At 32.3% G+C, this 23,358-nt stretch overlaps 1 protein-coding gene across 2 annotated transcripts in view; it reads left to right on the top strand.

Annotated features, from left to right (window-relative positions):
• The window catches only part of LOC133536067 (collagen and calcium-binding EGF domain-containing protein 1-like), a 163,375-nt gene that overhangs the window by 138,048 nt on the left and 1,969 nt on the right, over positions 1 to 23,358 (top strand). For both annotated transcript variants that reach the window (XM_061876264.1, XM_061876273.1), the window contains 3 exons: positions 4,316 to 4,455; positions 4,575 to 4,610; positions 11,987 to 12,022. In XM_061876264.1, coding sequence (XP_061732248.1) covers positions 4,316 to 4,455; positions 4,575 to 4,610; positions 11,987 to 12,022 — 212 coding nt within the window. The remainder of the gene's footprint in view (positions 1 to 4,315; positions 4,456 to 4,574; positions 4,611 to 11,986; positions 12,023 to 23,358) is intronic.

Below are 23,358 nucleotides of genomic sequence, written 5' to 3' on the forward strand. Positions count from 1 at the left end.
CCATTCTATCTGTGGTTCGATATGTCTGTTCAATCCTGGGTTCTACGTTTTTATTTATTGTTCAATTTATCATTCTATCTGTTAAATCTACCCTTTCATTTTATGGTTCAATTTGTTCGTTTGATTTTTTCTTAAATCTATTGTTCAATTTATCGTTTTTATCGTTCAATCCATCTGTTAAATCTACCCTTTCAATCTGTGGTCCAATTTGTCTGTTCAATCTAGAGTTCTATTTTTATATTTACTTATTGTTCAATCTATTAATTACTATTCTGTCTGTAGTTTGATATGTCTGTTCAATCTAGGGTTCTATGTTTTTTTTATTGTTCGATTTATCCTTCTATCTATCTGTTATATCTACCCTTTCAATTTACGGTTCAATTTGTCCGTTCAATATAGGGTTCTATTTTTTCTCAAATCTATTGTTCACTCTATTATTCTCTCTGTTTTCGATCTCTCCATTTCATCTTTGGTTTGATATGTCTGTTCAATCCTGGGTTCTATTCTTTTTATTGTTCAATTTATCCTTCTATCTGTTAAATCTACCCGCTCTGTCTATGATCTGTTCAATCTAGGGTTCATTTTTTTTCCTAGATCTCTTGTACACTCTATTTTTCTATCTGTTTTCAATCTGTCCATTCTATCTGTAATTTGAAATGTCTGTTCTATCTAGGGTTCTATGTTGTTTACCTTTGTTCAATCCATCTGTTAAATCTACCCTTTTAATCTGTGGTTCAATGTGTCTGTTCAATCTAAAGGTGTATTTTTATATTTAGTTATTGTTCAATCTATTAATTACCATTCTGTCTGTAGTTTGATGTCTGTTCAATCTAGGGTTCTTTGTTTTTTTTATTGTTCGATTTATCCTTCTATGTATCTCTTATATCTACCCTTTCAATCAACGGTTCAATTTTTCCGTTCAATCTAGGGTTCTATTTTTTCGTAAATCTAGTGTTCAATTTATGATTGTGGTTTCAATCTGTCCATTCTATCTGTGGTTCCATATGTTTGTTCAACGTAGGGTTTTATTTGTTTACATTCTTGTTCACTCTATTATTCTATCCGTTTTCGATCTGTCCATTCTGTCTGTGGTTTGATATGTCTGTTCAATCCTGGGTTCTATGTTTTTTTTATTTTTCAAATTATCCTTCTATTTTTCTGTTAAATCTAGTCTTTCAATCTATGTTCAATTAAGGGTTCTATTTTTTCCTAGATCTCTTGTTCACTCTATTATTCTGTTTTCAATCTGTCCATTCTATCTGTGGTTTGATATGTCTGTTCAATCTAGGGTTCTATGTTTTTTTTTTAACTTTCTTCAATCTATCCTTCTATCCATCTGTTAAATCTACCCTTTCAATCTGTGGTCCAATTTCTCCGTTCAATCTTGGGTTCTATTATTTTTATCTACTTATTGTTCAATCTATTAATTATTGTGTTTTCGATCTGTCCATTTTATCTGTGGTTTGAAATGTCTGTTCAGTCCTGGGCTATATGTTTTTTAATTTGTCAAGTTATCCTTCTATATTTCTGTTAAATCTACTCTTTCAATCTATGATCCGTTCAATCGGGGGTTTTATTTTTTCCTAGATCTCTTGTTCACTCTATTATTCTGTTTTCAATCTGTCCATTCTATCTGTGGTTTGATATGTATTTTCAATCTAGGGTGCGATGTTTTTTTTTTTAACTTTGTTCAATCTATCCTTCTATCTATCTGTTAAATCTACCCTTTCAATCTGTGGTCCAATTTCTCTGTTCAATCTCGGGTTCTATTTTTTTTTATTTACTTATTGTTATATCTATTAATTATTGTGTTTTTGATCTGTCCATTTTATCTGTGGTTTGATGTCTGTTCAATCCTATGTTCTATGTTTTTTTATTGTTGAATTGATCCTTCTATCTGTTAAATCTACCGTTTTAATCTATGATTCGTTCAATCTTGGGTTCAATTGTTTCCTAAATCTCGTGTTTACTCTATTATTCTATCTGTTTTCAATCTGTCCATTCTATCTGTGGTTTGATATGTATTTTCAATCTAGGGTGCTATGTTTTTTTTTTTACTTTGTTCAATCTATCCTTCTATCTATCTGTTAAATCTACCCTTTCAATCTGTGGTCCAATTTCTCCATTCAATCTGGGGTTCTATTTACTTATTGTTCAATCTATTAATTACCATTCTGTCTGTGGTTTGATATGTCTGTTCAATCTAGGGTTCTATTTTTTTTTTATTGTTGGATCCATCCTTCTATCTATCTGTTAAATCTACCCTTTCAATCTACGGTTCAATTTGTCCGTTCAATCTAGGGTTCTATTTTTTTCCTAAATCTATTGTTCAATTCATCATTGTGTTTTCAATCCGTCCATTCTAACTGTGGTTCAATGTATTTGTTCAATGTAGGGTTTTATTTGTTTACATTCTTGTTCACTCTATTATTCTATCCGTTTTCGATTCGTCCATTCTATCTGTGGTTTGATATGTCTGTTCAATCCTGGGTTCTATGTTTTTTATTGTTCAATTTATCCTTCTATCTTTCTGTTAAATCTACTCTTTCGATCTATGATCCGTTCAATCGGGGGTTCTATTTTTTCCTAAATCTCTTGTTCACTCTATAATTCTGTTTTCAATCTGTCCATTCTATCTGTGGTTTGATATGTCTGTTCAATCCTGGGTTCTATGTTTTTTTTATTGTTCAATTTATCCTTCTATCTATCTGTTAAATCTCCCCGTTCCATCTATGATCCGTTCAATCGAGGATTAAATTTTTTCCTAAATCTCTTGTTTACTTTGTTATTCTATCTGTTTTCAATCTGTCCATTCTATCTGTTTTGCTCAATCTATCCTTCTATCTGTTAAATCCACCCTTTCAATCTGTGGTCCAATTTGTCTGTTTAACCTAGGTTTCTATTTTTATATTTACTTTTTACTCGATCTATTAATCACCATTCTTTCCATGGGTTTACATGTCTGTTCAATCTAGGGTACCATGTTTTTTAACTTTGTTCAATCCATCGTTCTATCTGTTAAATCTACCTTTTCAATCTGTGGTTCAATTTGTTTGATCAATCTCTGGTTCTGTTTTGTTTATTTACTTACTGTCCAATCTATGAATTATTCTGTTTTCGATCTGTCCATTCTATCTTTGGTTTGATATGTCTGTTCAATCCTGGGTTCTATGTTTTTTATTGTTTAATTTATCCTTTTATCTGTTAAATCTACCCGTTCAATCTATGATCTGTTGAGTCTAGGGTTCATTTTTTGTCCTAAATCTCTTGTAAACTTTATTATTCAATTTGTTTTCAATATGTCCATTTTATCTGTGATTTGAAACGTCTGTTCAAACTAGGGTTCCATGTTTTTTTTTTTTTAACTTTGTTCAATCTATTCTTCTATTTATCTGTTAAATCTACTCTTTCAATCTGTGGTCCAATTTGTTTGTTTCAATCTAGGGTTGTATTTTTTTATTTACTTATTGTTCAATCTATTAATTATTCTATTTTCAATCCGTCCATTCTGTCCATGGTTTGTCTGTTCAACCCTGGGTTCTATGTTTTTTTGATCCATTGTTCAAGATAGGGTTGTATTCATCTGTTCAATCTCTCCGTTCTACGTATGGTTCAATCCATCTGTTCAATCCAGTTTTTTATGTTTTTTGGTCTATTCTGTATCTGTATTCAGTCCGTCTGATTTAGCTGTCGTTCGATCCGTCTCTTTAATCTAATGTAAGGTTTTATCTAGCTTCTAAATATGTGTGATCTATTTGTCGTTTGATTTGTCTGTTCAATCTAGGGTTACATGTTTCGTTTAATTTTTCTATCTATTGTTTAATCGATCGTTCTCTCTGTTAAATTGTCCAGTCGATGGGTCCAATCAAGGGTTTTAAGCTTTTTCAATCTATTGTTCAATCTATTGTACATATTTGTGTTCAGTCTATCCGTTCTATCTGTGGTTTGATCTGTCTATTTAATCTAGGGTTCTATGTTTTTTTTATTTTTAAATCTATTGTTCCATCTCAGGTTCTACACTGCATATGTGTTCAGTCCATGCGTTCTATTTGTGGTTCAACCTGTGTGTTTAATCTACAGTTCCATAGTGTTTTGATACATTGTTTTATTCATCGTTTATCCATTGTCCAATCTATCATTGGGTCTATGTTATGATCTATCTGTGAGGGCTCTCAGTTTGAGCGATCATTCTATCAAGGGTTCTGTTTTTTGGGATCTATCATTCAATCTATCAATTTATCCGTTTGAGCTACGGTTCATTCAATCCCCTTCGATTTATCCATTAGTTTATTTGTATTTCTATCGTTACCCACAGGACATCCGGGAGAGCCCGGCAAGAGAGGGGACACAGGCAGTGAAGGCCCGCCCGGCCCTCGGGGTCCCCGGGGGGACATGGGCCCGATAGGCCCAGAGCCTGACCTGAGGCACATCAAAAGAGGCCGCAGAGGACCAGTGGTAAAAACCAAACCTTTCATTTTTATATGAAATATCGCTCAAACTGCTGCAGTAAATGTCTACCAAGAAACTGTAAACCATTTCCATTTACTCCATGGTCCTTATTGTCCTCCATGCAGGGACCACCTGGGGCCCCTGGAAGAGATGGGTCAAAGGTCAGTTAAATATCTTATTTCTTACCTCTCTTGCCTGCGTTTATAAAGAGATGCAGTGTCGCCCTCTAGTGGCCGCGCAAGCTACTGTAGCCACTCACGTTATGTAGTGATATTGTGTTGTTTGTGCACATCAATGTCAACAAATATTTTAAAAAACAGTTTATAAAGGAATATTCTCAAGTCAAATATGACTTTAAGAATAAATATTTAAATATTTATTATTATGGTATTCTGACTTATTTTTAATAAGAACTTTTTTATTAAATATACAACTTTATTCATGTAAGATATGCTTTTTTCCCTCAAGTTGTCTAAAACAAAAATATCAAATATTTTCCTGTATAATTACAACAATTTTCTCTGAATTACACAACTTTATTATTGTAACATTTAGTTTTTGTATACAAATTTAGTCTTAATATTGCTACTTTCATCTATTGAGAATTTGGGCCACAAAATTCATATTCTCAAGTAAAATATGACTTTAACAAGAATTATGTAATGAATTTTGTTTCCGCTTTTATTATGACGCAATTCTTATAATGTACACAACTTTATTATTGTGGTATTCTGACTTATTTTTTAGTAAAATTACTTCTTTTTTTTTTAAATATACAACTTTATTAATGTAAAATATGCTTTTTCCCCCTCATTAAAACACAACTTTGTCAATGTAATATGAATGAAGTTGTTTAAAACAAAGATATACAATATTTTCCTGTAAAATTACAACAATTTTCTCTAAATTACACAACTTTATTATTGCAACATTTAGTTTTTGTGTATGAATTTACTCTTAATCTTGCTACTTTAGTTAGAATTTGGGCCACAAAATTCATATTCTAAATTAAAATATGACTTGAACAAGAATTATTTAAAAATTATCTTTTTCCACACTTTTATTATGACCTAATTCTTATAATGGACACAACTTTATTATTGTGGTATTCTGACTTATTCTTTTAGTAAAATTACTTCTTTTTTTTTAAATATACAACTTTATTAATGTAAAATATTCTTGTTTTCCCCTCATTAAAACACAACTTTATCCATGTAATATGAATGAAGTTGTTTAAAACAAAGATATACAATATTTTCCTGTAAAATTACAACAATTTTCTCTAAATTACACAACTTTATTATTGCAACATTTAGTTTTGTGTATGAATTTACTCTTTATATTGCTACTTTAGTGAGAATTTGGGCCACACAATTCATATTCTCAATTAAAATACGACTTGAACAAGAATTATTTAAAAATGATTTTTTTCCCCCCACTTTTATTATGACCTAATTCTTATAATGTACACAACTTCATTATTGTGGTATTCTGACTTATTTTTTTTTAGTAAAATTACTTCTTTTTTTTAATATACAACTTTATTAATGTAAAATATGCTTGTTTTTCCCTCATTAAAACACAACTTTGTCCATGTAATATGAATGAAGTTGTTTAAAACAAAGATATACAATATTTTCCTGTAAAATTACAACAATTTTCTCTAAATTACACAACTTTATTATTGCAACATTTAGTTTGTGTGTATGAATTTACTCTTAATCTTGCTACTTTAGTTAGAATTTGGGCCACAAAATTCATATTCTAAATTAAAATATGACTTGAACAAGAATTATTTAAAAATTATCTTTTTCCACACTTTTATTATGACCTAATTCTTATAATGGACACAACTTTATTATTGTGGTATTCTGACTTATTTTTTAGTAAAATTACTTCTTTTTTTTTTAAATATACAACTTTATTAATGTAAAATATGCTTTTTCCCCCTCATTAAAACACAACTATATCCATGTAATATGAATGAAGTTGTTTAAAACAAAGATATACAATATTTTCCTGTAAAATTACAACAATTTTCTCTAAATTACACAACTTTAGTATTGCAACATTTGGTTTTTGTGTATGAACTTACTCTTAATATTGCTACTTTAGTGAGAATTTGGGCCACAAAATTCATATTCTAAATTAAAATATGACTTGAACAAGAATTATTTAAAAATGATTTTTTTCCCACACTTTTATTATGACCTAATTCTTATAATGGACACAACTTTATTATTGTGGTATTCTGACTTATTTTTTTTAGTAAAATTACTTCTTTTTTTTTAATGTACAACTTTATTAATGTAAAATATGCTTTTTTCCCTCATTAAAACACAACTTTGTCTATGTAATATGAATGAAGTTGTTTAAAACAAAGATATACAATATTTTCCTCTAAAATTACAACAAGTTTCTCTAAATTACACAACTTTATTATTGCAACATTTAGTTTTTGTGTATGAATTTACTCTTTATATTGCTACTTTAGTGAGAATTTGGGCCACTAAATTCATAAATTAAATTAAAATATAACTTGAACAAGAATTATTTAAAGATGATTTTTCCCCCCACTTTTATTATGACCTAATTCTTATAATGTACACAATTTCATTATTGTGGTATTCTGACTTATTTTTTTTAGTAAAATTACTTCTTTTTTTTTAATGTACAACTTTATTAATGTAAAATATGCTTTTTTCCCCTCATTAAAACACAACTTTATCCATGTAATATGAATGAAGTTGTTTAAAACAAAGATATACAATATTTTCCTGTAAAATTACAACAATTTTCTCTAAATTACACAACTTTAGTATTGCAACATTTGGTTTTTGTGTATGAATTTACTCTTTATATTGCTAATTTAGTGAGAATTTGGGCCACAAATTTCATGTTCTCAATTAAAATATGACTTGAACAAATATTATTTAAAAATGATTTTTTCCCCCCACTTTTATTATGACCTAATTCTTATAATGTACACAACTTTATTATTATGGTATTCTGACTTATTTTTAATAAGAACTTTTTTATTAAATATACAACTTTATTCATGTAAGATATGCTTTTTTCCCTCAAGTTGTCTAAAACAAAAATATCAAATATTTTCCTGTATAATTACAACAATTTTCTCTGAATTACACAACTTTATTATTGTAACATTTAGTTTTTGTATACAAATTTAGTCTTAATATTGCTACTTTCATCTATTGAGAATTTGGGCCACAAAATTCATATTCTCAAGTAAAATATGACTTTAACAAGAATTATGTAATGAATTTTGTTTCCGCTTTTATTATGACGCAATTCTTATAATGTACACAACTTTATTATTGTGGTATTCTGACTTATTTTTTTAGTAAAATTACTATTTTTTTTTTTAATATACAACTTTATTAATGTAAAATATGCTTGTTTTCCCCTCATTAAAACACAACTTTATCCATGTAATATGAATGAAGTTGTTTAAAACAAAGATATACAATATTTTCCTGTAAAATTACAACAAGTTTCTCTAAATTACACAACTTTATTATTGCAACATTTAGTTTTTGTGTATGAATTTAATCTTTATATTGCTACTTTAGTGAGAATTTGGGCCACTAAATTCATATTCTACATTAAAATATAACTTGAACAAGAATTATTTAAAGATGATTTTTTTCCACATTTTTATTATGACTTAATTCTTATAATGTACACAACTTTATTATTGTGGTATTCTGACTTATTTTTTTTTAGTAAAATTACTTCTTTTTTTTAATATACAACTTTATTAATGTAAAATATGCTTTTTTCCCCTTCATTAAAACACAACTTTATCCATGTAATATGAATGAAGTTGTTTAAAACAAAGATATACAATATTTTCCTGTAAAATTACAACAATTTTCTCTAAATTACACAACTTTATTATTGCAACATTTAGTTTTTGTGTATGAATTTACTCTTTATATTGCTACTTTAGTGAGAATTTGGGCCACTAAATTCATATTCTAAATTAAAATATGACTTGAACAAGAATTATTTAAAAATTATCTTTTTCCACACTTTTATTATGACCTAATTCTTATAATGGACACAACTTTATTATTGTGGTATTCTGACTTATTTTTTTAGTAAAATTACTTCTTTTTTTTTAAATATACAACTTTATTAATGTAAAATATGCTTGTTTTTCCCTCATTAAAACACAACTTTGCCAATGTAATATGAATGAAGTTGTTTAAAACAAAGATATACAATATTTTCCTGTAAAATTACAACAATTTTCTCTAAATTACACAACTTTAGTATTGCAACATTTGGTTTTTGTGTATGAATTTACTCTTTATATTGCTACTTTAGTGAGAATTTGGGCCACAAATTTCATGTTCTCAATTAAAATATGACTTGAACAAATATTATTTAAAAATGATTTTTTCCCCCCACTTTTATTATGACCTAATTCTTATAATGTACACAACTTTATTATTATGGTATTCTGACTTATTTTTAATAAGAACTTTTTTATTAAATATACAACTTTATTCATGTAAGATATGCTTTTTTCCCTCAAGTTGTCTAAAACAAAAATATCAAATATTTTCCTGTATAATTACAACAATTTTCTCTGAATTACACAACTTTATTATTGTAACATTTAGTTTTTGTATACAAATTTAGTCTTAATATTGCTACTTTCATCTATTGAGAATTTGGGCCACAAAATTCATATTCTCAAGTAAAATATGACTTTAACAAGAATTATGTAATGAATTTTGTTTCCGCTTTTATTATGACGCAATTCTTATAATGTACACAACTTTATTATTGTGGTATTCTGACTTATTTTTTTAGTAAAATTACTTTTTTTTTTTAAATATACAACTTTATTAATGTAAAATATGCTTTTTTTCCCCTCATTAAAACACAACTTTATCCATGTAATATGAATGAAGTTGTTTAAAACAAAGATATACAATATTTTCCTGTAAAATTACAACAATTTTCTCTAAATTAAACAACTTTATTATTGCAACATTTAGTTTTTGTGTATGAATTTACTCTTTATATTGCTACTTTAGTGAGAATTTGGGCCACAAATTTCATGTTCTCAATTAAAATATGACTTGAACAAATATTATTTAAAAATGTTTTTTTCCCCCCACTTTTATTATGACCTAATTCTTATAAAGTACACAACTTTATTATTGTGGTATTCTGTTTTATTTTTTTTAGTAAAATTACTTTTCTTTTCTTTTTAAATATACAACTTTATTCATGTAAAATATGCTTTTCCCCCCCTCATTAAAACACAAATTAACCATGCAATATGAAGAAAGTTGTTGTAAACAAAAATATTAAATATTTTTCTTGTAAAATTACAACAATTTTCTCTGAAATACACAGCTTTATTATTGTAACATGTAGTTTTTCTATACATATTTAGTCTTAATATTGCTACTTTCTTCTCTTTAGAATTTGGGCCACAAAATTCATATTCTCAAGTAAAATATGACTTTAAGAAGAAACATTTAAAAATATTTTTTTCCCTCTTATTGTGACATAATTCTTGTAATGTACGTAACTTTATTATCGTGGTATTCTGACTTATATTTCCCAAAAACGTTTTGTCTTAACATATAACTGTATTCATGTAAAATATGCTTTCCCCCCTCATTAAAACACAATTTAACCAAGCAATATGAATAAAGTTGTTGTAAAATTACAACAATTTTCTCTGAAACACACAACTTTATTATTTTAACATTTACTTTTTCTATATAAATGTACTCCTAATATTACTACTTTCTTTACTTGAGAATTTGGGCCATAAAATTCATATTCTCATGTAAAATATGACTTTAAGAAGAAAGATTTAAAAATTATTTTATTCCACTCTTATTATGACCTAATTCTTATAATGTACGCAACTTTATTATTGAGGTATTCTGACTTATTTTTCCAATTAAATTTTTTTTTTAAACATACAACTTTATTAATTTAAAATATGCCAGTGTTTTTCACAGGTCAGGCATCTATATGTGGTCGGGCGGCGGGGGGTGGGGGGTTGGGACGGGGGTGGGAGGCGGCGATGACCAAGAAGAACGCGGAGTTGGAATATAACTACAACACTTTATGTACATATTTATATACATATTTATATACATATCTATATAATATGTAACAGACAGAGTCCCATTGCTTTTATGTGTGGTCAGCGAGTCTAAAGCCGGAAAATATATATATATATATATATATATATATATATATATATATATATATATATATATATATATATATATATATATATATATATATATATATATATATATATTTATTATTATTATTATTATTTTTATTTTTTATTTTTTTTTTATGTGGGAAACCCTGTATGCTTTTTTCCCCTCATTAAAAAAACAATTGTATCCATTTAATATGAATATTAAAAAATGTTTAATATTGTCTTGTAAAATTACAATTTTCTCTGAAATACACAACTTTATTATTGGAACATTTAGTTTTTCTGTACAAATTTACTCTTAATATTGCTACTTTCTTCTCTTGAGAATTTGGGTTGCAAAATTCATATTTTGATGTAAAATATAACTTGAGGAGAAATATCTAAAAAAAAAAAAAAAAATCCCACTCTTATTATGACCTAATTCTTATAATGTACGTAACTTTATTATTGTGGTTTTCTGACTTATTTTTCAATAAAACAATTTTTATTACTCTTAAATATACAACTTTATTTATCTAAAATGCTTTTTTCCCCTAATTAAAACACAACTTTATCCATAGAATATGAATAAAGTTGTTTTAAACAAAAAAATATAAAAATAATGTCTTGGACAATTTTCTCTGAAATACACAACTTTATTATTGAAACATTCACTTTTTACATACAAATTTACTCTTAATATTGCTACTTTCTTCTCGTGATAATATGCAACTTTATGGTATCAAAAGTATGACCTTTTTCCTTAAAAAAAGAACCTTTTTTATTGTAATATTATGTCACAAAAAATAACAGGCTATTGTACTTTTTATACAAATTATTTCTTGTAATATTCCGTTTTTTCTTCAATGAAATCACCACTATAGTTTTGTAATATTATGTGTTTTTCTTTGAAGTATTGAAACATTTAATTTTGTAACAAAAAAAAATTATACAAATTTTTTCTCTATACAAATACAATTTTAATATTATAATATTAATGCATTTTCCCCCCAAAAAGTCAAACCATTTTGTTGTGATCATTATTTTTTATACATTTGTGTATTTTATTGATATCCTGACTTTTTACTCAATAAAACACAGAACTATTTTTGTAATATTGTCTTTGTTCAATAAAAGAATAACATAGTACAACGTCATAGTTGAAAACTTTTAGGTTTTTCCTCATTAAAAATACCCACATAAAATACAGTTATTAGTTTTTTTCATGGTACAGAAATTATTCATGTTATATTAAACCAACGAATTCACTTCTGGAATGTTCCTCACGCATGTTTGGGTCTTTAAATGTCCCGTCCTTCTTGTCAGGGTGACCGAGGAGCTCCTGGTCCCAGAGGTCCTGCTGTAAGTTGATCTCAACTCTTCATTTTCACTTTCCTTTTCTTTTACACACTGCCATCAGAAAAAGGCTTTCTCACCTTGTGGAATGAAAGGGAAAAAGTTGACTGAAAAACATAACGACAAACAAAAAGATGAGAAACTATCTATTGACAAATGACGTAATGAGAAATGACAGAATAGTAAAAGACACGATGAGAAACAAGGTCATGAGTAAAAACGTAATGAGGAATGACATGATTAAAATATTACGTGCATGACACTAAAATTAAAATTACAAGAAATAAAATAATGAAAAAGGACGTCATGGTAAACGATGTGATGAGAAATAAGGTCATGAGACATGGCGTATGACAGGATTTCAACATTTGATCATGACATTTGAGTCTTTTTGCTCTTTTTTTAACAGTTTTTCGTAGAATGTGTCATGGGCCAATAAAAACAATCCCTTGGACACAAACTAGTGTAGCAACAAGCTCTCGAAAAAAGTGCTCCCCCTCTGGTCAACATATGAAATAACAAGTGTGTGTCAAGATTTGAAGTGCTCCTCCTCTGGCCAACATATGAAATAACAAGTGTGTAAACATTTGTAGGGCTCCCCCTCTGGCCAACATATGAAATAACAAGTTTGTGTCAACATTTGAAGTGCTCCCCCTCTGGCCAACATATGATATAACAAGTGTGTAAACATCTGTAGTGCTCCCCCTTTGGCCAACATATGAAATAAAAAGTGTGTGTGTGTAAAAATTTGAAGTGATCCCCGTCTGGTCAACATATGAAATATAACGCATGTGTCAACATTTGAAGTGCTCCCCCTCTGGCCAACATATGAAATAACAAGTGTGTGAACATTTGAAGTGCTCCCCCTCTGGCCAACATATGAAATAACAAGTGTGTAAACATTTGTAGTGCTCCCCCTCTGGCCAACATATGAAATAACAAGTGTGTAAACATTTGTAGTGCTCCCCCTCTGGCCAACATATGAAATAACAAGTGTGTAAACATTTGTAGTGCGCTCTCTTTGGCCAACATATGAAATAAAAAGTGTGTGTGTGTAAAAATTTGAAGTGATCCCCGTCTGGTCAACATATGAAATATAACGCATGTGTAAACATTTGAAGTGCTCCCCCTCTGGCCAACATATGATATAACAAGTGTGTAAACATCTGTAGTGCTCCCCCTTTGGCCAACATATGAAATAAAAAGTGTGTGTGTGTAAAAATTTGAAGTGATCCCCGTCTGGTCAACATATGAAATATAACGCATGTGTAAACATTTGAAGTGCTCCCCCTCTGGCCAACATATGAAATAACAAGTGTGTAAACATTTGTAGTGCTCCCCCTCTGGCCAACATATGAAATAACAAGTGTGTAAACATTTGTAGTGCGCTCTCTTTGGCCAACATATGAAATAAAAAGTGTGTGTACAAATTTTAAGTGCTCCCCCTCTGGTCAACACATGAAATATAAAGTGTGTGTCAACATTTGAAGTGCTCTCCCTCTGGCCAACATATGAAATAACAAGTGTGTAAACATTTTGTAGTGCTCCCCTTCTGGCCAACATATATAATAACAAGTGTGTGTAAACATTTGAAGTGCTCCCCCTCTGGCCAACATATGAAATAACACATGTGTAAACATTTGTAGTGCTCCCCCTCTGGCCAACATATGAAATAACACATGTGTAAACATTTGTAGTGCTCCCCCTCTGGCCAACATATGAAATAACAAGTGTGTAAACATTTGCAGTGCTCCCCCTCTGGTCCACATATGAAATATAAAGTGTGCGTCAACATTTGAAGTGCTCCCCCTCTGGCCAATATATGAAATAAGTGTGTAAACATTTGTAGTGCTCCCCCTCTGGCCAACACATGTAATAAAAAGTGTGTGTAAACATTTGAACTGCTCCCATTTTGGCCAACATATGAAATAACAAGCATGTAAACATTTGTAGTGCTCCTCCTCTCGCTAACATATGAAATAACAAGTGTGTAAACATTTGTAGTGCTCCCCCTCTGGCCAACATATATAATAACAAGTGTGTGTAAACATTGGAAGTGCTCCCCCTTTGGCCAACATATGAAATAACAAGTGTGTAAACATTTGTAGTGCTCCCCCTCCGGTCAACATATGAAATAACAAGTGTGTAAACATTTTGTAGTGCTCCCCCTCTGGCCAACATATGAAATAACAAGTGTGTGTAAACATTTGAAGTGCTCCCCCTTTGGCCATCATATAAAATAACAAGTGTGTAAACATTTGTAGTGCTCCCCCCCTGGCCAACATATATAATAACAAGTGTGTGTAAACATTGGAAGTGCTCCCCCTTTGGCCAACATATGAAATAACAATGTGTAAACATTTGTAGTGCTCCCCCTCCGGTCAACATATGAAATAACAAGTGTGTAAATATTTTGTAGTGCTCCCCCTCTGGCCAACATATGAAATAACAAGTGTGTGTAAACATTTGAAGTGCTCCCCCTCTGGCCATCATATAAAATAACAAGTGTGTAAACATTTGTAGTGCTCCCCCTCTGGCCAACATATGAAATAACAAGTGTGTAAACATTTGTAGTGCTCCCCCTCTGGCCAACACATGTAATAACAAGTGTGTGTAAACATGTGAAGTGCTCCCATTTTGGCCAACATATGAAATAACAAGCGTGTAAACATTTGTAGTTCTCCTCCTCTCGCCAATATATGAAATAACAAGTGTGTAAACATTTGTAGTGCTCCCCCTCCGGTCAACATATGAAATACAGTATAAAGTGTGTGTAAACATTTGAAGTGTTCCCCCTCTGGTCAACATATGAAATATAAAGTGTGTCAACATTTGGAGTGCTTCCCCTCTGGCCAACATATGAAATAACAAGTGTGTGTAAACATTTGAAGTGCTCCCCCTCTGGTCAACATATGAAATATAAAGTGTGTGTAAACATTTGAAGTGCTCCCTCTCTGGCCAACATATGCAATAACAAGTGTGTGTAAGAAATTTAAATACGCCCCCTTTGGCCAAGATTAATTAAAAATATAAAATAAATATGTATATATATAGAGAGAGACAGTTTAACTACTTGTTGTAAATAATGAAGGCGAAAAAAACAATTAGAAACAAAACATTAACAAAAAAAATGAACTAAAAGCAGTCTTTTTCTGACAACGTGTCGACTTCTTTCATATAATATTGGGAACAATTTCTCATATTCTTTCTGTTTCTGTAAAATTGCAATATTTTCTCATAAAACATTTTTAATGTAAAATTATTACTTTTTACTGCAAAATGGTGACATTTGTCATATAAATATATCACTATATTATATCACTATATCACCGATTTTTTCATTGTTCTTGTAAAATAGTGACATTTTTGGGGCAGAATTATTACATTTACTGAGTAAAATTCCAATTATTACTATAATATCGCCAACATATTAAGCTTTTCTTGTAAAAACTGTGACTTTTGTCGCGTAAAATTACGACTCTTTTCATAAAATTGCCAACATGTTCAGCTTTTTTATGTACAACTGCAGCTGTCATTGAGTAAAATTCCAACGTTTATCATGTCGCACAAATGTTCTGTTTTTCTTGTAAAAATTTTGACTTGCGTTGAGTAAAATCGCAACTTTTATTATAATACTGCCGCAATTCTACGTTTTTCTTGTGAAACTGACTTTTTTCTTGTGAAATTCCAACTCATTTTCCACAACAAGCTTTTTTATATATGCATAGGCTGTATGTATAAAATAAAAATAACTAAAAGCAGTCTTTTTCTCCCAATGTGTTGACTTCTTTCTTATAAAATTGGGAACACTTTCTCATATTCTTTCTGTTTCTGTAATATTGCAATATTTTCTCATAAAAGTATTACATTTTTAAGTAAAATTATTACTTTTTACTGCAAAATGGTGACATTTTTCATATAAAAGTCTGACTTGTATCACAATTTGCCATTTTTTTTGTTGTTCTTGTAAAATCGTGACATTTTTGGAGCAAAATTATTATTTTACTGAGTAAAATTCCAATTATTACTATAATATTCCCCAAATTGTAAAGTTTTCTTATAAAAAGTGTGACTTTTGTCGAGTAAAATTCCAACTTTTATCATAATATCGCACACATTTTCCGTTTTTCTTGTAAAATTTTGACTTGCGTTGGGTAAAATGACGACTTTTATTATAATACTGCCTCAATTCTACGTTTTTCTTGTGAAACTGACTTTTTTCTTGTGAAAAAAGTCTGTATGTATAAAATGAAAATAACCAAATGCAGTCTTTTTCTCACAATGTGTTGACTCCTTACTTATAAAATTGGGAACAATTTCTCATATTCTTTCTGTTTCTGTAAAATTGCAATATTTTCTCATAACATTCTTAATTTTTTATGTAAAATTATTACTTTTTATTGCAAAATGGTGACATTTGTCATATAAAAGTCTTGACTTTTATCACAATATTGCCATTTTTTTTGTTCTTGTAAAACAGTGACATTTTTGGAGTAAAATCATGACTTGTCATAATTTTGCCAATTAAAGTTCCAATTATTACTATAATACCACCAAAATTTTAACATTTTCCTTTAAAGTTTGACTTTTGTCGAGTACACTTATGACTTTTCATAAAATTGCCAACATGTTAAGCTTTTTTTTGTAAAACTGCAGCTGTCATTGAGTAAAATTCCAACGTTTATCATGTCGCACAAATGTTCCGTTTTTCTTGTAAAAATTTTGACTTGCGTTGAGTAAAACCACAACTTTTATTATAATACTGCCGCAATTCTACGTTTTTCTTGTGAAACTGACTTTTTTCTTGTGAAATTCCAACTCATTTTCCACAACAAGCTTTTTTATATATGCACAGTCTGTATGTATAAAATAAAAATAACTAAAAGCAGTCTTTTTCTCCCAATGTGTTGACTTCTTTCTTATAAAATTGGGAACACTTTATCATATTCTTTCTGTTTCTGTAATATTGCAATATTTTCTTATAAAAGTATTACATTTTTAAGTAAAATTATTACTTTTTACTGCAAAATGGTGACATTTTTCATATAAAAGTCTGACTTATAACACAATTTGCCATTTTTTTTGTTGTTCTTGTAAAATCGTGACATTTTTGGAGCAAAATTATTATTTTACTGAGTAAAATTCCAATTATTACTATAATATTCCCCAAATTGTAAAGTTTTCTTATAAAAAGTGTGACTTTTGTCCAGTAAAATTATGACTCTTCATAAATTTGCCAAAATGTCAAGCTTTTTCTTGTACAACTGCGACTGTCATTGAGTAAAATTCCAACTTTTATCATAATATCGCACACATTTTCCGTTTTTCTTGTAAAATTTTGACTTGCGTTGGGTAAAATGACGACTTTTATTATAATACTGCCTCAATTCTACGTTTTTCTTGTGAAACTGACTTTTTTCTTGTGAAAAAAGTCTGTATGTATAAAATGAAAATAACCAAATGCAGTCTTTTTCTCACAATGTGTTGACTCCTTACTTATAAAATTGGGAACAATTTCTCATATTCTTTCTGTTTCTGTAAAATTGCAATATTTTCTCATAAAATTATTAATTTTTTATGTAAAATTAGTACTTTTTATTGCAAAATGGTGACATTTGTCATATAAAAGTCTTGACTTTTATCACAATATTGCCATTTTTTTTGTTCTTGTAAAACAGTGACATTTTTGGAGTAAAATCATGACTTGTCATAATTTTGCCAAGTAAAGTTCCAATTATTACTATAATACCACCAAAATTTTAAAATTTTCCTTTAAAAAGTTTGACTTTTGTCGAGTACACTTATGACTTTTCATAAAATTGCCAACATGTTAAGCTTTTTTTTGTAAAACTGCAGCTGTCATTGAGTAAAATTCCAACGTTTATCATGTCGCACAAATGTTCCGTTTTTCTTGTAAAAATTTTGACTTGCGTTGAGTAAAATCACAACTTTTATTATAATACTGCCACAATTCTACGTTTTTCTTGTGAAACTGACTTTTTTCTTGTAAAATTCCAACTCATTTTTCGCAACAAGCTTTTTTATATATGCACAGTCTGTATGTATAAAATAAAAATAACTAAAAGCAGTCTTTTTCTCCCAATGTGTTGACTTCTTTCATATAAATTTGGGAACACGTTCTCATATTCAATCAATCAATCAATCAATCAATGTTTATTTATATAGCCCCAAATCACAAATGTCTCAAAGGACTGCACAAATCATTACGACTACAACATCCTCGGAAGAACCCACAAAAGGGCAAGGAAAACTCACACCCAGTGGGCAGGGAGAATTCACATTCAGTGGGACGCCAGCGACAATGCTGACTATGAGAAACCTTGGAGAGGACCTCAGATGTGGGCAACCCCCCCCCTCTAGGGGACCGAAAGCAATGGATGTCGAGCGGGTCCAACATGATACTGTGAAAGTTCAATCCATAGTGGCTCCAAGACAGCAGCGAGAGTCCCGTCCACAGGAAACCATCTGAAGCGGATCAGCAGCGTAGAGATGTCCCCAACCGATACAGGCGAGCGGTCCATCCTGGGTCCCGACGAGCGGTCCATCCTGGGTCTCGACTCTGGACAGTCAGTACTTCATCCATGGTCATCGGACCGGACCCCCTCCACAAGGGAGGGGGGGACATAGGAGAAAGAAAAGAAGCGGCAGATCAACTGGTCTAAAAAGGAGGTCTATTTAAAGGCTAGAGTATACAAATGAGTTTTAAGGTGAGACTTAAATGCTTCTACTGAGGTAGCATCTCGAACTGTTACCGGGAGGGCATTCCAGAGTACTGGAGCCCGAACGGAAAACGCTCTATAGCCCGCAGACTTTTTTTGAGCTCTAGGAATCACTAATAAGCCGGAGTCTTTTGAACGCAGATTTCTTGCCGGGACATACGGTACAATACAATCGGCAAGATAGGCTGGAGCTAGACCGTGTAGTATTTTATACGTAAGTAATAAAACCTTAAAGTCACATCTTAAGTGCACAGGAAGCCAGTGCAGGTGAGCCAGTACAGGCGTAATATGATCAAACTTTCTTGTTCTTGTCAAAAGTCTAGCAGCCGCATTTTGTACCAACTGTAATCTTTTAATGCTAGACATGGGGAGACCCGAAAATAATACGTTACAGTAATCGAGACGAGACGTAACAAACGCATGGATAATGATCTCGGCGTCTTTAGTGGATAAAATGGAGCGAATTTTAGCGATATTACGGAGATGAAAGAAGGCCGTTTTAGTAACGCTTTTAATGTGTGACTCAAAGGAGAGAGTTGGGTCGAAGATAATACCCAGATTTTTTTTACAGAGTCACCTTGTTTTATTATTTGGTTGTCAAATGTTAAAGTTGTATTATTAAATAGAGGTCGGTGTCTAGCAGGACCGATAATCAGCATTTCCGTTTTTTTGGCATTAAGTTGCAAAAAGTTAGCGGACATCCATTGTTTAATTTCATTAAGACACGCTTCCAACTGACTACAGTCCGGCATGTTGGTCAGCTTTAGGGGCATGTAGAGTTGGGTGTCATCAGCATAACAGTGAAAGCTAATACCGTATTTGCGTATGACGTCACCTAGCGGCAGCATGTAGATGCTGAAGAGTACAGGGCCAAGGACCGAACCCTGGGGAACTCCACACGTTACCTTAACATAGTCCGAGGTCACACTGTTATAGGAGACGCACTGCATCCTATCAGTAAGATAAGAGTTAAACCATGACAGGGCTGAGTCTGACATACCAATTCGTATTTTGATACGCTCTAATAAAATATTATGATCGACGGTATCGAAAGCAGCGCTAAGATCGAGGAGCAGCAACATAGATGACGCATCAGAGTCCATCGTTAGCAATAGATCATTAGTCAATTTTGCGAGGGCTGTCTCAGTCGAGTGATTTGCCCTGAAACCGGATTGAAAGGTTTCACATAGATTGTTAAACGCTAAGTGCTCATTTAGCTGCCCCGCAACAATTTTTTCGAGGATTTTCGAAATAAAGGGAAGGTGAGACACCGGTCGGTAGTTTACCATGAGGTCAGGATCGAGGTTAGGTCTTTTAAGGAGAGGATGAATAACCGCTTTTTTGAATGCAACGGGAACAGTGCCCGAGGAAAGTGATAAGTTTATAATATTTAGCACTGATGGACCTAATAATACAAAAAGCTCCTTGATAAGTTTCCCAGGAAGTGGGTCAAGTAAACATGTTGTTTGTTTTATTCCATTTACACGTTGTAACAATCCTTCTAATGTTATTTCATCAAAACGAGAGAAACTATTTTGGATATTTGCAGTATCCGCCGTATATACAATCGTATCTGTGTTACTATAACCCCGTTGTAGCTGGGACGCATTGTCTTTAATCTCCTTTCTAATAAGTTCAATTTTCTTATTAAAGAACTTCATAAAGTCATCTGCCGAATGGGTGGAGCTACTGGAAGGAGTCCCTTGTTGGGTTAGCGATGCTACAGTACTAAACAAAAATTTTGGATCGTTTTTATTAATGCGGATGAGATTTGAGTAATAATTAGTTTTAGCTAAGGTAAGCATGCGTTTATAAGTTATTAAACCATCACTCCATGCTTGATGGTGCACCTCAAGTCTAGTCGTGCGCCATTTGCGTTCCAGCTTTCTACATAATAATTTCTGAGCTCTAGTTTCTTCAGTAAACCATGGCGTACGCCTATTTGGAGCCTTTTTTAACTTCAGAGGTGCTATACTATCAATGGTTTCGCGCAGGGCGTTGTTAAAGTTGTTAGTGAGGTTATCAATAGAGCCCACATACTTTGGGAATGGTGCCATTACCGAGGGCAGTAGGTCAGCAAGAGTCGTCGTTGTGGCAGCATTAATGTTGCGGCTGCTATAGCAGTTATTATTCTTATTAGCTTGCCGAACATGAGTCTGAACTTCGAATTTTATAAGGTAATGATCGGACATTACTTTAGTATACGGGAGTATCATAACTTTGGAGACGGTGATACCTCTGACAAGCACTAGGTCTATCGTATTGCCGCTGCGATGCGTCGGTTCATTTATTATTTGTGTAAGACCACAGCTATCAATTATAGTCTGGAGCGCCACGCACGGTGGGTCCAATGGGGTATTCATATGGATATTAAAGTCCCCCATTATAATTATATTATCGGCGTGCGTCACTAGATCAGCAACAAACTCTGAGAATTCACTAATAAAGTCCGAATAGGGCCCTGGGGGGCGGTAGATAACGGCCAGGCACAGAGGCAGAGGTGTGGCAGACTTCATAGAAAGCACCTCAAACGATTTATATTTATTATTTAAGTTAGGACTAAAGTTAAAGTTTTCGTTGTATATTAGTGCGACACCCCCTCCCCTTTTGAGGTGACGGGCAATATGCGCATTCGTATAGTTAGGAGGGGATGCCTCATTTATCGCAAAAAACTCGTCTGGTTTAAGCCAGGTTTCGCTCAGACCGATGACGTTAAGGTTGTTGTCTCTAATGACCTCATTGACTAATAACGTTTTGGGAGACAAAGATCTGATGTTTAGAAAGCCCATATTATAGGTAGTGGGCTGTTTTAAGGAGTTGTTGATGAAATTATCCGTCGTAGCAATATTAATAATGTTACGTTTATTATGCGCAGTGTACTTAAAATAATTACGACCATATCTAGGAATTGATATGACGGGAATTTTCAGATTGTCTACTTGGCGCTGCGATAAACTGAACGCATCATAATTTGCCACCTCAGTAGAGCGCATGTCTAACTCTGACGTAGTCATAGACACAGTAGAAAAAACATTTTGTGAGTTGTGTATTATTCTACGAAAATTGCTATGTGTACAGGGATCATCCAGCCTGGCGCTGGCTAGTTCTAACTTAACTGACTCCATACCCAGGCTAGCAGGCTCTGTAATTGCCTGTGACCGGGCTTGCTCTAGTGCAGTTAGTCAAATGTGGCTCAATGCGAAGTCTATGTTCCGAGACAAGAGGATAGCGCCTTCCTGGTTAGGGTGAAGGCCGTCTCTCCTCAGCAAGCCAGGTTTGCCCCAGAAAGAGGGCCAATTATCAATAAACGTAAATCCCTGTTGTCTGCAGAAGCTATCCAGCCACCTGTTAAGAGAGACTAATCTGCTATATCTCTCATCATTGCCTCTCCCAGGCAGGGGGCCAGAGACAATTACTCGATGCCTGGACATCTTTCTGGCGAGATTACAAGCCCTGGCTATGTTTCTCTTTGTAATCTCTGATTGTCTCATCCTAACGTCATTGGAGCCAACGTGTATTACTATATTCGCATAACTAGTGGTGCGGTTAGCCTGTCGTACGTGTTTATTAGACCTGTTGCGAGTTAGCTCCCTAAGATTAGCTTCAATGTCAGGTGCTCTGCCCCCGGGAATACACTTAATTGTGGCTGGTTTGCTAAGCTTTATGTTTCGGGTGATGGAGTCCCCTATGACTAAAGTGTGGTGCCCGGTAGACTGGGGTGTAGGACTAGCTAAAGGGCTAAATCTATTATGCGTCTCAACCGGTACACCGTAGCTTGTAGGCCGCTTAGGGCTGCTACAAGCTGGGCTAGTTAGCTCGCTACAGCTAACGCTAGCAGATGTGTCCGCAACATCTAAAGTTACGAAATTACACTGCTCTAACTGGCGGACACGGCTCTCTAGCAAAGCCAACCTATCCATGAGTAAAGTGCACGAAGCGCAGGAAGCCATACTCACAGAAACTTTCCGTCGCCGAGTGGGGTGCCAGCTGTCTTCGGGAAGTGAAGGTCACGGTGGCGGGGGAGAAGCTTCCTTCAGACCGGCGCTGCCTTTCTCCGCTAGCCTCGTTAGCTTAGCAGCTAGCTAGCTGAGGGCGGAGTGGTGAGACAGAGATCGGGTGATTTGCAAGTTAAATGGAACTATTAAATATGTTCGATAAGTTGTGAATAAAGCTGCAAAACAGTTAAAATCACACAGATAGAACGATACTTAGCTTTTTTGCAACAAGAGCAGTCGGCTCTATTCTTTCTGTTTCTGTAATAATGTAATATTTTCTCGTAAAAATATTACTTTTTTTGTAAAATTATTACTTTTTACTGCAAAATGGTGACATTTGTTATATAAAAGTCTGACTTATATCAAACTATTGCCATTGTTTTGTTGTTCTTGTAAAATCGTGACATTTTTGGAGCGAAATTATTATTTTACTGAGTAAAATTCCAATTATTACTATAATATTCCCCAAATTGTAAAGTTTTCTTATAAAAAGTGTGACTTTTGTCGAGTAAAATTATGACTGTTCATAAAATTGCCAAAATGTCAAGCTTTTTCTTGTACAATTGTGACTTTCATTGAGTAAAATTCCAACTTTTATCATAATATC

Source organism: Nerophis ophidion, linkage group LG02 (assembly GCF_033978795.1).
Source record: "Nerophis ophidion isolate RoL-2023_Sa linkage group LG02, RoL_Noph_v1.0, whole genome shotgun sequence".
Lineage (NCBI taxonomy): Eukaryota > Metazoa > Chordata > Actinopteri > Syngnathiformes > Syngnathidae > Nerophis > Nerophis ophidion.